General features: G+C 43.1%; 2 protein-coding genes across 2 annotated transcripts in view; both read right to left on the reverse strand.

The window, feature by feature from the left end:
• Nucleotides 1–13,937, reverse strand: part of erfl1 (Ets2 repressor factor like 1) — a 67,107-nt gene that overhangs the window by 6,381 nt on the left and 46,789 nt on the right. The window lies entirely within an intron of this gene.
• On the reverse strand, nt 2,686–10,974 carry LOC124480672 (carcinoembryonic antigen-related cell adhesion molecule 5-like). The gene is made up of 15 exons (XM_047040212.1): nt 10,771–10,974; nt 10,184–10,474; nt 9,191–9,472; nt 8,585–8,848; nt 8,145–8,414; nt 7,805–8,056; nt 7,426–7,701; nt 6,898–7,149; nt 6,360–6,635; nt 5,943–6,194; nt 5,391–5,666; nt 4,911–5,162; nt 4,402–4,674; nt 3,622–3,879; nt 2,686–3,403 (listed from the first exon to the last, which is right to left on the reverse strand). Exons 1-15 carry the CDS (start codon nt 10,817–10,819, stop codon nt 3,306–3,308), a joined length of 3,621 nt encoding a protein of 1,206 aa, XP_046896168.1. The 5' UTR covers nt 10,820–10,974; the 3' UTR covers nt 2,686–3,305.

Genomic DNA, 13,937 nt, shown 5'->3' on the forward strand with positions numbered 1-13,937 from the left:
TTATAATTATTTACAGTAAGGTAATGTCATTGTAATATCCTTTACTTCCTTACTTCAGTACACAGAAGATCATACAGGTGCATATATGACACATAGGTGTCTTCTCACTACATGATGACTAAGAGGCACTTACTGTAAGTCGCTCTGGATAAGAGCGTCTGCTAAATGACTAAATCTAAATGAATGTAAGAAGAAATAACAATTTGCACAAAAACCATTGCCAAACCAAATTTCAAGGTATTTTAGTATGTCATTGTGTTCTTTTAAGAATATCTGCTGCTTTGAGGGTTGTGGTGAGGGCTTTGTGCACAAAGGTTTTTTTGCACACTAAACTCAACAAAACATTTCTGTATCTCTTGTGGGTTATATGGGCATGATTCCTTGTCACTATGCATGTGTGACAAAAATGGCAAATAAAAGATTCCACCAGGAATCCATCTTCTTCTAATAGGCTAAAGGCGATAAATATATGCTAACATTAGATGACTATTTGTGTCACGGCCACAGCTGTGCCCCCCTGTTTTCGGTTTTGCCCTGCCCTAGAGTTTCCCTGTGTCTGTCATTAGCTGTGTTCGATTTCATGCAGCGCTGGCGGCTCCGACAGCAGGCTGCAGGCAACCGCTGCCTCCGGGCTGCCCCCCGGACCTGCCCCGACCCTCTGCCCTGCCTCCGGGCCATCCCCCTACCCTGCCCCGACCCTCTGCCCTGCCTCCGGGCCGCTCCCCGGACCTACCCCGACCCTCTGCCCTGCCTCCGGGCCGCCCCCCGGACCTACCCCGACCCTCTGCCCTGCCTCCGGGCCGCCCCCCGGACCTACCCCTACCCTCTGTCCTGCTTCTGGGCCATCCCTCTGCCCTGACCCCCTACCCTGCCTTGTGGGACATCCGGTGACGTCCCTTGAGAAGGTTGTACTGTCCCGGCCACAGTCATGCCCCCCTGTTTTGGGTTTTGCCCTGCCCTAGTGTTTCCTTGTGTCTGTCATTGTTTTCACCTGTGTCTCGTTCAGTAGTTTCAGTCTTGTTAGTCTCGTTGTGTCCACCTGTGTCTTGTTTGGATCTGTGTATTTAGGTTCCTGTTTTGTGTCCAGTCTTTGTCTTGTCATTACCCATTGTCATCGTGAGTACCCTGTCTGTTTCCCGCTTTTTGAAGATAAACCCTTTGTTCGACACAATGCCTCGCCACTCTCCTGCCCCACCACTCACCGTGACAATTTGGTCAACATTTGGCCATAAATAGGTCTGCTATAGTTGTCTGTTGCTTTGATAACTTAAAATGAAAATACTTTTTTTGCTATTTTTTACAATCTGATAACTGAAAATACAAATATCTGACACCTAGGCTACGGCTCTTACTTTGAAATATGTTTAATGGTGGCCCGTCCTTCCACCCCCCTCACGTATCATCTGTCTCCACTTTGCCGATTTTGTGATGGTAAAACGATTGGCCACAATATAGGCCTACCCTTACCGTTTAGAAGGCCTACTCCTCAGTGCCTTGAATTGGAAGCAAAACTGTAATGGCATGTCCTTGTGATTCTTTGGTGAGCAAAACTTTGGGATTGAATTGAACTTTATAATAGAGGGGCAAAAATTGTTAAATTCCCTCTAACCTGTGAGTTCAGCATGAGCAAGAACGCAACATACCACTCTGAAGCGTAAAAAGCTTATGGCATTCTTTATCAGTACTGGTGTTGGCACATCTAAAATATCTACAGTGTTTTTTGCTCATTAGCACATTAGCTTGTTTAGGTGATAAAGTCTTAATATCTCCCAACAGGGACCAACTATTCAATACCTTTCAAAATTCAAAACATATCTCTGATTTGCTTTGATCTTTCGACTGCCGTAAAACTATACTAATATTATAATGTTTCATGGTCTTATCATCTCCAAGATTTTTGTTTTAAGCAAATTTGCTTTCCTAAAACCGTCCATTTGTAATCCTGTGTTCGGCTTCTTCTCTCGGGCTTCCCATGCTTTCAAAGTTGCTGCTATGTGCCGGAGGAATGGATTCCAGAATCTGAAGATCTGTCAAAGAGAGTTGAAGAAACAAAAGAAAGACCAGGGCAAATCCAACACTCCCATTTAAGGAAATTCACTTTCATAAACCATGCCTGCGTAACGTTTTTGTATCATATATTCCATTCAAAATTAGCATGTCCCATTTACAAATATACATCATATATTTCATATTAATGCTAAGAGGTGTATTATCACATACTTGCATAATACGTACATGTTTGTAATAAACCTAGAAAATTAATAATCTTTGCGAATCAGTGGCTTCATGTCTTGGTTTGTCCTGTGAGGCAGCATCTATGCTAATGTTTAAACTGTTGTATTCTATTTTAGTTAATCCTATTTTTATTGCTTTTCTACAGGTACACCTGCACTTAGAGATTAATGTTGTGTAATTTAACTTGTTTAACTACATGCTCTTATGGTTTCCTCCCTTTAGCACTATTTTTTGGTTGTTCACAATATGTACTTCTTGTTTTTGACTACCCGCAATGCTGTGGGGCTATCTTGTTGTTATTATCAGTGACCTATGCACTTTGTAAAGCTCTCTCTTGGAAGTCGCTTTGGATAAAAGCGTCTGCTAAATGAATAAATGTAAATGTAATGTAAACACATTTTTAACCAATATTGCACCCTAAAGGCCTGACCTAGATCAAAATAAATAACCTTTTAGACACAAAACTTTATTTAAGAAAATAAATCACAGAGGGAAATATAAACCGTCTTTCACAAGATATGTAATATGTACATAATCACAGAGTTTTTGTTAACTGTTCATGCATGTATTTTGTGGAAGTAGCCTAGAACGGCGAAAATAAAATATTTTAATTAGATCAGTATTCATTTGACGTAAACACAAAATTATTGATGGATCGTACATTAAACTCACTGATGTCGCTCAATATAAAACACGACCGAGACAAGGCCCCTTTAGCCCGTTATGGTATCACTTTAGAATTTGTGCACAGAGAGTATAACAGAACACTTTAGTTTGCACATCTTTCTTTCTATTTCACCTCAAACTCTGCTCCCCTGCCTTTTGTTCTCTTGCCTACAAACATTCCCAAAGGATGGGTTTAAGCAATATGAACAAAATGACACCATCTTTGTTTTGTTGGTTTGTGATTTTGGCTCAGTTATGACCATATTGTAAATGCCAATCCAGTCTTCTACAGATCAGTGGAAGAGAAGTTAAGGGAGGAGAGTGGATAGAGGAAGGAGGTGGAGGTCTATCAAACAAGTGGCCTTGGTATTGGAATTGTTTCTTCCTGTTTCTTACTGAGGGTCTCAGTGGGACCACAGGTCATTGACCACAGGGACGAAGAGAGCGACCAGAACCAACAGCATCAAACCAGCGCTGGAGTGGAGTGGGACGACTGAGTTTGCTGAGGGGGAGACCAGGCAGAGGAGAAAGGAGGGAGAAGATGGAGAATATTTTACTTTCGAAAATGATCTCATCCTTTGACAAGCACAACCAATGAAACACATAAAACATTATTTTTTTTACAAATAACTGTTAAGACTACATACAGTTAACATCCTAAACCACTGACATTACAATCAGTATGATTTAATTTCCATTGACCCCCCTCAACCCACTTACCAGTGATGTTTAATTTGTGAATCTTGGACATGGTGATGTTGGTCACAGAGTTGATGGCATTGCACGTGTATTGCCCTGCATTTTCTTTCAGGACCGTCACATCCAGTATAGGGTTGTTCTTCGACAATGACTTCTGGTTGAACAACCAATCGTATTGGCTGGTTGGCCAAGAGTCGGCAGAGCACTTTAGAGTGACTTTGACGCTTGAGCCAATCACAGCAGAGTCAGGCCCACTGATCGACATATCCAGAGGGCCATCTGTGCAGGAAGGGGTTATAGAAGAGTTACACTGACCTGGACACCTGATGGTCTGGATTCACATGGTCAGGTTAGCTACATTTTACATTTACATTTAGCAGACGCTCTTATCCAGAGCGACTTACAGTAAGTACAGGGACATTCCCCCCGAGGCAAGTAGGGTGAAGTGTCTTGCCCAAGGACACAACGTCATGTGGCACAGCGGGGAATCGATCCAGCAACCTTCTGATTACTAGCCCGATTCCCTCACCGCTCAGCCATCTGACTCTCAGCTACTACAGGCAGGTGTGTGCATACATGGAAGCATCCAAAATAAAGAGGAGATAAATAAACGTGACCGGAACAGGGCACTGTAGAAGGCTCAAGGCCAATATCCTTAATACATTAATCTGTCATGATTCAATGAATGAATATCATTGAATTATGCTGTTTGGTCATACTTAATGTAGGCTTAATAGGGATTTGTAAAAAGTGAAGAGTGGTTTATAACTCATGGTACACAAGGCCAGAAATAGTACTTACAGTTGACCTGTAGGTGGTATGGTGGACTGGTATGATTACCAGCAAGGTTGGTAGCCACACACTGATAGGTTCCATCGTCAGAGAGCGTCACAGGATTGAAGTGCAGAGTGTTGTTGAGGATGTGGAGAGATGAGTTTGTGGAGCCGTTAAGTGAGACGCTGTTCTTCATCCAGTAGAGGGCGCTGTGGGACCCGTTGACTTCACATGTAACTGTTAGTTGTTTGAGGTTTATTGGCGTCGTGTTGGCTTTGACTGTTATTGATGTGATGCCCGCTGTGGAGGGTAGGGATAGTGTCAGGCAAAGCGTCAACGCGGTTCCTTCCGTACAGCGACAGATTGAACATGTTCTGATATAAATTGCAATGTAGAACAGTGCTTGCTGAACAATACCGTAGGGAACATACTGTAGTGTGCCTATGTTTTCTAGCCTTCCTGGCTATAGTTGAAAACAAGTGGATAAAATATTTTTTTTTTAGATTATCTATGCATTTTTGATCAATTACACGTACCGATAAGAGTGAGTTTCTGAGAGGCTGTGCTGTTCTTGTTTGTGATGTTGTTAAAGGCCATACAGGTGTACTCTCCATTATTGTGAGAGGTCAGGGTGCCAGACTCATAGACTGAGCCAGTGGCCACCTGGGAGCCATTGAACCACCAGGTGAAGTGGCTGGGGGGCTGAGAGGAGGCTGAGCAGGTAAGGGTCACATTAGCCCCCAACTCACCGACAGTTGGCCCGTGAATCATGGGCTTCTCAGGTCCATCTGTTACATAAAATCAAATGAAAATGTATTCATATAGCACATTTTATACCAGAGGGCAACAAAATGCACTTCACAGAAGGGAGGGAGAGGGGGGGGGGTACAGATGTGAACCCGACAACTTTCTGTCATGACCCTTGTATTGAATGAAGAGCTACCTCAAAGCACAAGGCTGGTACAGTGAGACTGGAAACACACAGGTATCGGCCTGTAACTTCCAATATAACTTACAGTTCACGACAAGCATGTATCCAGGACTGCTGTAGTTGCTCACAGCATTGCTGGCTGTGCAGGTGTAAACCGCCTGGTTTGAAAGCTGGACGGTGTTGAAGGTTACAGTCCTGTTGTCCATGGAAAAAACAGTCCAGTGGTCAGTGTGGAGGTACGAGCCATCTTTCATCCAGTGGATTGAGGGGGATTCTCCATCCACACTGCAGGTCATTGAGAAGGACTCATTCAGTATGGCTGGTTTTCCTCCGTCGCTTATGGTTGAGTATGTTATTGGATCTATGAGATAAAGAGAACAAATATTGGTATTGCTTCATGGCACTGCTTGGTGATATATTGCTACCTAGGTAAATACTTAGTAACAATTATTTTTGATCTTTTTTTCCCAAAAAGCCATAGAGAAAAAAAGATTGACTATTTACTTGTTAACAGGACATTATAAGAACTATATCTAGGTTACTTGTATATTAACCATCTAACAAATGACCCAACTAATAACTATCTAGGGGAAAGAAGCCTGAATTCTACTGCTGACATGAAATACGTCATACTCACGGATAACAGTGAGCATGTGAGAGGCTGTGCTGTTCTTGTTTGTGATGTTGTTGAAGGCCATACAGGTGAACTCTCCATTATTGTGTGAGGTCAGCGGGCCAGACTCATAGACTGAGCCAGTGGCCACCTGGGAGCCATTGAACAACCAGGTGTAGGTGCTGGGGGGCTGAGACGAGGCTGAGCAGGTGAGGGTCACATTCGCACCTGACGCGGCTAACCATGGTCCAAACAACGTTGGTGTCTGTGGTCCATCTGTGAGGGAGAAACCGATTCAGAAAATGGCAAACATCTAAGTAAAACGGTTAGTCTTTTAGCAAGTTGTGGGTGTAAAATGTTGGGAATTTTTAAGGGAAGGACTTGATGGAGCTAAACTGTACAACATTTTATTGTCTCCATATTGAAAAAAACTGTACTCACAGTTTACCACAAGGCTGTATGCATTGCTGGTCATGTTGCTTACTGCATTCATGGCTTGGCATTTGTAGTCACCCATATCTGAGTGCTGGATTGGGTTAATGATTAATGTTTGGTTGTCTACAGCAAAGTCAGTTCTGTTGTTGGAAGACATGAGCAGGCCATCTTTCCACCAGCAGACGTGGTCGACTGGTCCGGTCACATTACAGTTCATGGTGTATGACTGACCCTCAACGGGTGACTTTAGGGGGGTGTGGATCTGCACTTGTGTGATGGGTGCTGTAATGGGAGAACAAAGGAACGGTATCCATCGGTGAGCTTTTTCAACGCGACTGGAAAAGTTCAACATGTTGTGAGAGTTGAATGGTTGTTTTGGGAAAGCATGCCAAGTTTTCAAGCAAATGCTGAATGCACAATGAAGGTCTTTAGCCAACCGATACTTTTGTACGAAAAAGATTAACCACATATCTGGCATCTACTAATTGTAGCTGAAATTAGAAAATCAAGAACATTTAACGAAGTGGCACAAAATCACACTTACCGATGACAGTGAGCATGTGAGAGGCTGTGCTGTTCTTGTTTGTGATGTTGTTAAAGGCCATACATCCGAACTCTCCATTATTGTGTGAGGTCAGGGGGCCAGACTCATAGACTGAGCCAGTGGCCACCTTGGAGCCATTGAACCACCAGGTGAAGTGGCTGGGGGGCTGAGAGGAGGCTGAGCAGGTGAGGGTCACATTCTGGCCCATCATGGCCATCCATGGGCCCATAACAACAGGAGTGTCTGGCCCATCTGAAACATAAAAACTGATAATGATGAGACAGAATCACCACAGTATTGGCCTGATTCCGGCAACAAGAGATCAATCACCATTATGATGATTCTCACCAAGACCACACAATGATCCATTCATCGGCACAATCATCAGGAGAAGTGTTCAACTTCCTTCAGACAGTCAGTAAGGACTTTCAGGCTTAGAAACTTTCTAAATGTATTCCATCGCAACTCACGTCATTAAGTTTGAGCATCAAAACCAATTCTGTTCTTTCATTGATAACCGGTACTCACAGTTGACCATGAGTGTGTAGTTGCTGCTGTTCATTTGGCTCAGAGGGTTGGTCGCGGAACACTGATAGTGTCCATTGTCAGAGAGAAGGACGGGGCTGAATGTGAGAGTGCTGTTGTCCATGGAGAAGACCCTCATGCTGTCGGGGTAGAGAGGCAGTTGGTCCCTCATCCAGTGCACAGAGTAAACACTTCCTGTCGTTTCACAGGTCAGGTTAAACGTGTGGTTCGCTATTGGCTGAGCTCCCAGTACTTTCACCGTGGCCATGGTAACCGGCTCTGCACGGAGAGAACGGGTTAGGATCATAGGGAAATTAACTGTGTACATTAGCGAGTCGTAAACTATTTTTGACATGGGAAGTCGTGGTCTCATCCCACTCACCAATCACGGTGAGTTTCTGAGATGCTGTGCTGTTCTTGTTTGTGATGTTGTTGAAGGCCATACAGGTGAACTCTCCATTATTGTGTGAGGTCAGGGGGCCAGACTCATAAACTGAGCCAGTGGCCACTTGGGAGCCATTGAACCACCAGGTGTAGGTGCTGGGGGGCTGAGAGGAGGCTGAGCAGGTGAGGGTCACATTCTGGCCCGTCAAGGCTAAGGCCCTCCCAGTGGTAACTGGCATTTCTGGTCCAACTGTAGAAAACAATGACATTTACAGTTTTTAGTTGTTTTTTTGTTGTTGGATAAACCAGAAATAAAACATGGGGATTTCATTACTTACAGTTCACCAGCAGACTGTATGGATTGCTTGTCTTGTTGCTCACTGCATTGAAGGCCTCACATGAATAGTTGCCATTGTCTGAGTGCTGGACTGAGTTGATGGTCAGTGTTTTGTTGACTACAGAGAAGAAGCTGTCAGCAGAGATCATCTGGTTGTTCTTCATCCAGTGGATGTAGTCCGCAGGGCCAGACACATTGCAACTCAGAGTAAACGACTCGTTCTGAATCGGTTGTTTGCCAGCGCTGTTCACCGTAACTGCTGATATTGGCTCTGAGTAGAGAAAGAAACGACATGGCTGTTTGTTAGCTTTGTTTTCATTTTTGAATGAATCGAGATGTGGCAGGAGAGTGATATAACAGAGAGAATAAAAAAACAAAACAAATATCCAAACAATTTCAAAATGGCTCCCATGCCTCATTCTGGCTTAAAAACATCCTTACCCACAATCCTGATCATGGTTGTCATACTGGCTGACCTCCGAGTGACACTGTTTAGGGCTGAGCACGTGTAATTTCCTGTTTGGGTCTGTTTGCTGTTTCCCAAAAAGAGCTGTGTGACTCCCTGGTTTAACGGCTGCCCCTCAAAGCTCCATTGATAGGTTGCATTGGGGTTGGACTGGGCGGAGCATGACAGAGTGATGTCGGAACCCACAATATAGGCGGCCATCTTGGGGTTGGTTGTTATGGTAGGGTTACTTGGGCCATCTTGGAAGAGAAACGGTTGGCATCGTCATGGTAATAAAACAATTGAGTAAACACAAGCTAGCACATCACCCGCACCGTCTCTTAATGATGGTTCAAGCCAGAGAACACTTTGCCAACCATCCCTGCCAAGTCAACACAAGTTCATTCATAATGTTTTTGTCATGAGGTTTACACTACACACAAGGCACTTTTGGCAATATGCTGGTAAGAGTCACTGTTTCCGTAGAAACAAACCGAATACACTGAAACACACTATCATGGCGTATCACCAGACACAGCACCATGACGGGACAAACGTTAACATGCATTCATTTGGAAGACTTTCAGAGCATGACAACTTACAGCTAATGTTCAGACTTATAGACTGTCTGGCCATGTCGTGACTGATGCCGTTGGAGACGTTGCACCTGAACGGCCCCGTGTCATAGCGGGTTACCATAGGGATGCTGAGAGTGGAACCGCCATTGGTCAGCCGAACCAGACTGGCATTGACCTCAGAGCTGCCATTAAGCCAGAGGTAGGAGAGGGAGGAGCCAGTGGTGACAGAGCAGGTGAAAACTGCTGTGTCATTTAGCTCCACCAGGTCGGTGGCATCGGCCCTCAGGGTGGCGTTTGAAATGGGCTCTGTGAGGAGAAGAAAGCAGACGTCATTGTCCTATATACCCACACAGGTTACATCCTTTTTCTTGAAGACGTAGAAAAAAGATATTGTCTTTCTGCTTTGGTTAGAAACATACATTATGACCTTTTTAGGGTTGAGCTTCCGTAAAATCTTGCCATTGCTACCGCAACTACGGCAAGTGCTCAGAAAAGCACGGTATGGTCGTGTGTTGTTGAATTTTGGATTAACTTGTATCCCAGTCCTACCCTTCATTTATGACTGAACAAATATGACAAAGACAGCTTCACAATGATATCAGTTAGCAGTGGGATGTGTAAATGCAATGTTTTAATTTCAAATTCTTTCATTTGTCAGTTGAGATGAAATACTTACACAGAAGTCTGTGTTTGTGCGTGTGTGTGAGAGAGAATTGAGGTAATAAATGAGCATGTGTCCATTTTGTTAGTGCACAAGTTGACAAGAAAGTCAGGAAAAACTAGATTTACATAAACATAGAGACACAGAAACACAAATAGACAGGCAGGCAAGCAGGCAGGCAGACAGACTGACATACACAAAGACAGACAGACATACACAAAGACAGACAGACATATACATAGATAGACAGACAGGCAGCCATTCAGAAGCAAAGGCAGAAAGAAAGACAGGCGGACAGACAGACAGACAGACAGACAGACAGACAGACAGACATATAGGCCAATTGAACGTCTTACCTTGGACCGACAAAGTCCCATACAGTTGTATGGGGCCTTGAATATAATATATTCCTGAATCTGCCACCTGGACAGATCTTATGGACAGAGCCTTAGATGTTGAGTTGAAAGTGATCCGGCTTTCCCACGTAGGATTAACAAAGGAACCTCCAGGATACCACTGCATGATGAATGTTGATCCATGAGACCACATCCCTCCTGGGATGGATGTCTCAGGGTACACCTGCAGTGTGACATTGCTGTTCACAGCTGCAGGATTCGGAGACGCGACTATCGTCTGACCACTAACATCTGAGAGGATAGGGTGTCATTAGGCTTTGATTGCAATAACTCTGAACTGATTTGGTTAAATGAAACATTTGATAAAATATGAATATAAGTTGGTTATGTCTACCGTATATATTTAAACATGTATATTCCTTTAAACAAACATTTCATTTACAAACAAATGTATGTATGCATGATCTGTCACCTGTTGGAGATGATTGAAATTTAAAAAGTGCATCAAACATAATCAATCTTATCACTGATCTCTCACCTAATGGAAAATAAATCTCTAAAAGTTTTTGTCAGTGATTCAGAATTACCTTTACTGGTGGTTAGACACAGCAGGAGACACAGCACAGAATACTCCATGTTACCTGCTGAGAAATTAACGGTATGATGCCAATACCGCAGCCACACTCCTTTTTAAATCAGCAAATATTTGTTCAAGATCACACAGTTTGTGGCTCAAAGGATTCAAATATAGCCTGCCGTCAGCACTGACACACTGCAACACACCCTTCCACGCCCTGTTGTGCCCTGGTCCACTTTTAACTGTGTTTTGGGTTGACACACTGGGGTGTGTTCGTGGTCGTGTTAGTTATGCTTTACTGTAAATCTGATGGGTTCTATACGTACCCTTGAAGGTGCCTACATATGGCACAACGAGTGAACTGATGAATGAGTGGCCTATTCAGAATTTAAAAAACACTGATTAACTACCAACACGTGACACAGCCATACTTTTGAAAACACAACTTTCAGCATATCTGAAATAGCTGCTGCATGTATATACAATAAATGTGTAACATTTAATTATATATATTTGATATATATTGACATAATGAGTCACCTTCATTTTCAATATCAAGCAAGTACAGGAAACCTGTGTGACTGCTTTACACTCGCACACCCTCGTACGCACACACATACACACACACACACACACACACACACACACACACACACACACACACACACACACACACAGACACTCACCTAAGACCTTTCTGTCGATGTAAGACTTTGTCATTGTTGAAAGTATCAAGTCAGAATTTAAACAGCTTGTCAGCATGGAATGTCATCCTTTTTGGATAGGTTAGGACAACTTCAGTACACAGTATGATGTTTGTGGGGTTTGCAGCAACTTCAACCAAAACTGTGATTTGTATAACTATTTACAGTAAGGTAATGTCATTGTAATATCCTTTATTTCCTTACTTCATTACACAGATCATACAGGTGCATATATGACACACAGGTGTCTTCTCCACATGATGACTAAGAAGAAATACCAATTTGCACAGAAACCATTGCCCAACCATACTACAAAGTGATATAGTATGTTATCGTGTTCTTTCATGAATATATGCTGCTATCTTACTTAAACAATTACATTATATAGAAATACTATCAGGCGCCTAGGAATGACCTTGTGTAGGCTGTAGTCTTATCAGGATTAGTTGTATGTCATTGTCGTACATATTTCAGTGAAAGATTAGTTACAATCTGTGAACTTGTTGACCTAACTCCTGCTTTTGAATGTAAAGGAACCACAAACTGTAGAATTTGTCATTGTGATTCTAACAGAAGGGTGTAAAGTATTCAGTATCAAGGAAAAGGAGATTTTATAAGTGACAGATTGCACTATAGTGTGGCACATTTGTCAATGGATGAGTTTTCCAAGGTATTCTCCAGAAATCTATAACAAAATGTTTTCAGTGAAACTTGCAATGACACATGCCATGTTGTAACCTTAAACATAATAAAGCAATGATTGAATCCCTCACATGTCGCCATACCTCTGGATTATTCATTCACTATTGATCTTTAACCGCAAGTATGGTGCAATGTCTTTTTCTTCCCAGAACATTCCCTACCAGTCTCTAAACAGGGAACACCCTTTTGACTATATGGCTATTTTGGAGCAGGTCAAGTCTTTTTTTCAAATCAGTAAAAGCTCATCACTGATTGGTCATTCAGTACTGTATCTTTACATTTACAGTCTCCTGATATTGTGGTCTGTTAAACCATGACATGCTGGATATTCAGTTTGTATGTATTTGCCAGTGTATAGACACTTCCCAAGTCACTGGAACACAGAGGAAGGGTCCGGCCAAAGAGAAAATGGGGAGGAGCCATACACTGCTTGTCTGCTGATAGACTTCCTGCAGACGGGGATGTGTGGGGGATGTTGCTGTGTGTGCACATTGGTGTGGTGGTTGAAGGTCAGACTGGAATAACACTCACCCTAACTCTCACCCCCATGTGCTGCCCTCTGTGATATTGCTTGTAAAAAAAAGGGCTATACGCTGAAGTGTTGATATGATTTTAATAAGATCCTCTCTGGTCCTCCTAAACACTGGTCAACTCATGCTTCAGACCTGGCCCATTCATTCACATGTAGTCATTTAGCAGACGCTGTTATCCAGAGCGACTTACAGTAAGTACAGGGACATTGCCCCCCGAGGCAAATAAGGTGAAGTGCCTTGGCCGGGAATTGAACCAACAACCTTCTGATTACGTAATAGCCCGATTCCCTAACTGCTCATGACGTGCGTTCATCCCTCAAGCGACCCTAAGGGTTTAATGATAATGACTTTAGAGCAAACCTGGGTGGTTCACAGCACGAGGAGTTACAGTATGATACAGAAACTGGTTCTGTGGTGATAAGAAGAGAAGAACAGAGAGAGAGAGAGAGAGAGAGAGAGAGAGAGAGAGAGAGAGAGAGAGAGAGAGAGAGAGAGAGAGAGAGAGAGAGAGAGAGAGAGAGACAACAAACATATAATGCCCAGAAAGGGCAGAGAGGTTTCTATTACACCTACTGTTATGTTTGGACCTGACTGTCATTCATAGGGGCAAATGTGATTTCATAAAAATGTTTTACATTGAATTGATTGCTTTTTAATCTTTTTATTAATGGAAATTATATTGAGAAAATGCTAAACTTGCTGATTCATTGATCAGAAGACGTTTTTGGAGTGGCAACAGTTCCAAGAATTGAAAACACACGCATTCGGACGCACACAAAACACACAGACACTTTATTTACACACACCATCACACGGCGGGGACATTCCGTTTTCTTCCCAAACCAGTACCTTCATTTCGTAGTACTCATTGAACACCACACTTTCATGTAACCTTAAACTCTAACCGTAACCCCACCATCCTCCCAAAACAGTTGGAAATCACAGTCTAGAAACTAGGAGAACCCAGATAATCACTCATCACTTTGAGGGTAGTGGTGGCTTTGAGCTAAGGATTGTTGCCATTGCCATGACAACATAAACCCCCAAGATGGCCACCATAAAAGAGAGGAGGGAGAGAGCCCCTGATATCCAATGAACGGAGGCTCAGCCGTTCCAAATGGCCAACTACCATTCTTTATAAATTCTTTAGAGCTGGGAAAGACTGTTGACTGCTGTCTAGAACTGGGAAAACAATCGAGGCTTGTGTAAACACCTGCTGGTGTTGTGTTTCACTTCCC

The sequence above is a fragment of the Hypomesus transpacificus genome, chromosome 2 (genome assembly GCF_021917145.1).
Source record: "Hypomesus transpacificus isolate Combined female chromosome 2, fHypTra1, whole genome shotgun sequence".
NCBI classification, from domain to species: Eukaryota; Metazoa; Chordata; class Actinopteri; order Osmeriformes; family Osmeridae; genus Hypomesus; species Hypomesus transpacificus.

Bases quoted from the DNA above. Each gene is read 5' to 3' on its own strand.
- LOC124480672 (XM_047040212.1), bottom strand. From the start codon at position 10,819: ATGGAGTATTCTGTGCTGTGTCTCCTGCTGTGTCTAACCACCAGTAAA. The intron at 9,473-10,183 runs GTAAGACGTTCA...TTCTCCTCACAG, and splicing joins TGGGACTTTGTCGGTCCAAG to AGCCCATTTCAAACGCCACC. The intron at 6,195-6,359 runs GTGAGTACAGTT...TCTCCCTCACAG, and splicing joins ATACAGCCTTGTGGTAAACT to ATGGACCACAGACACCAACG.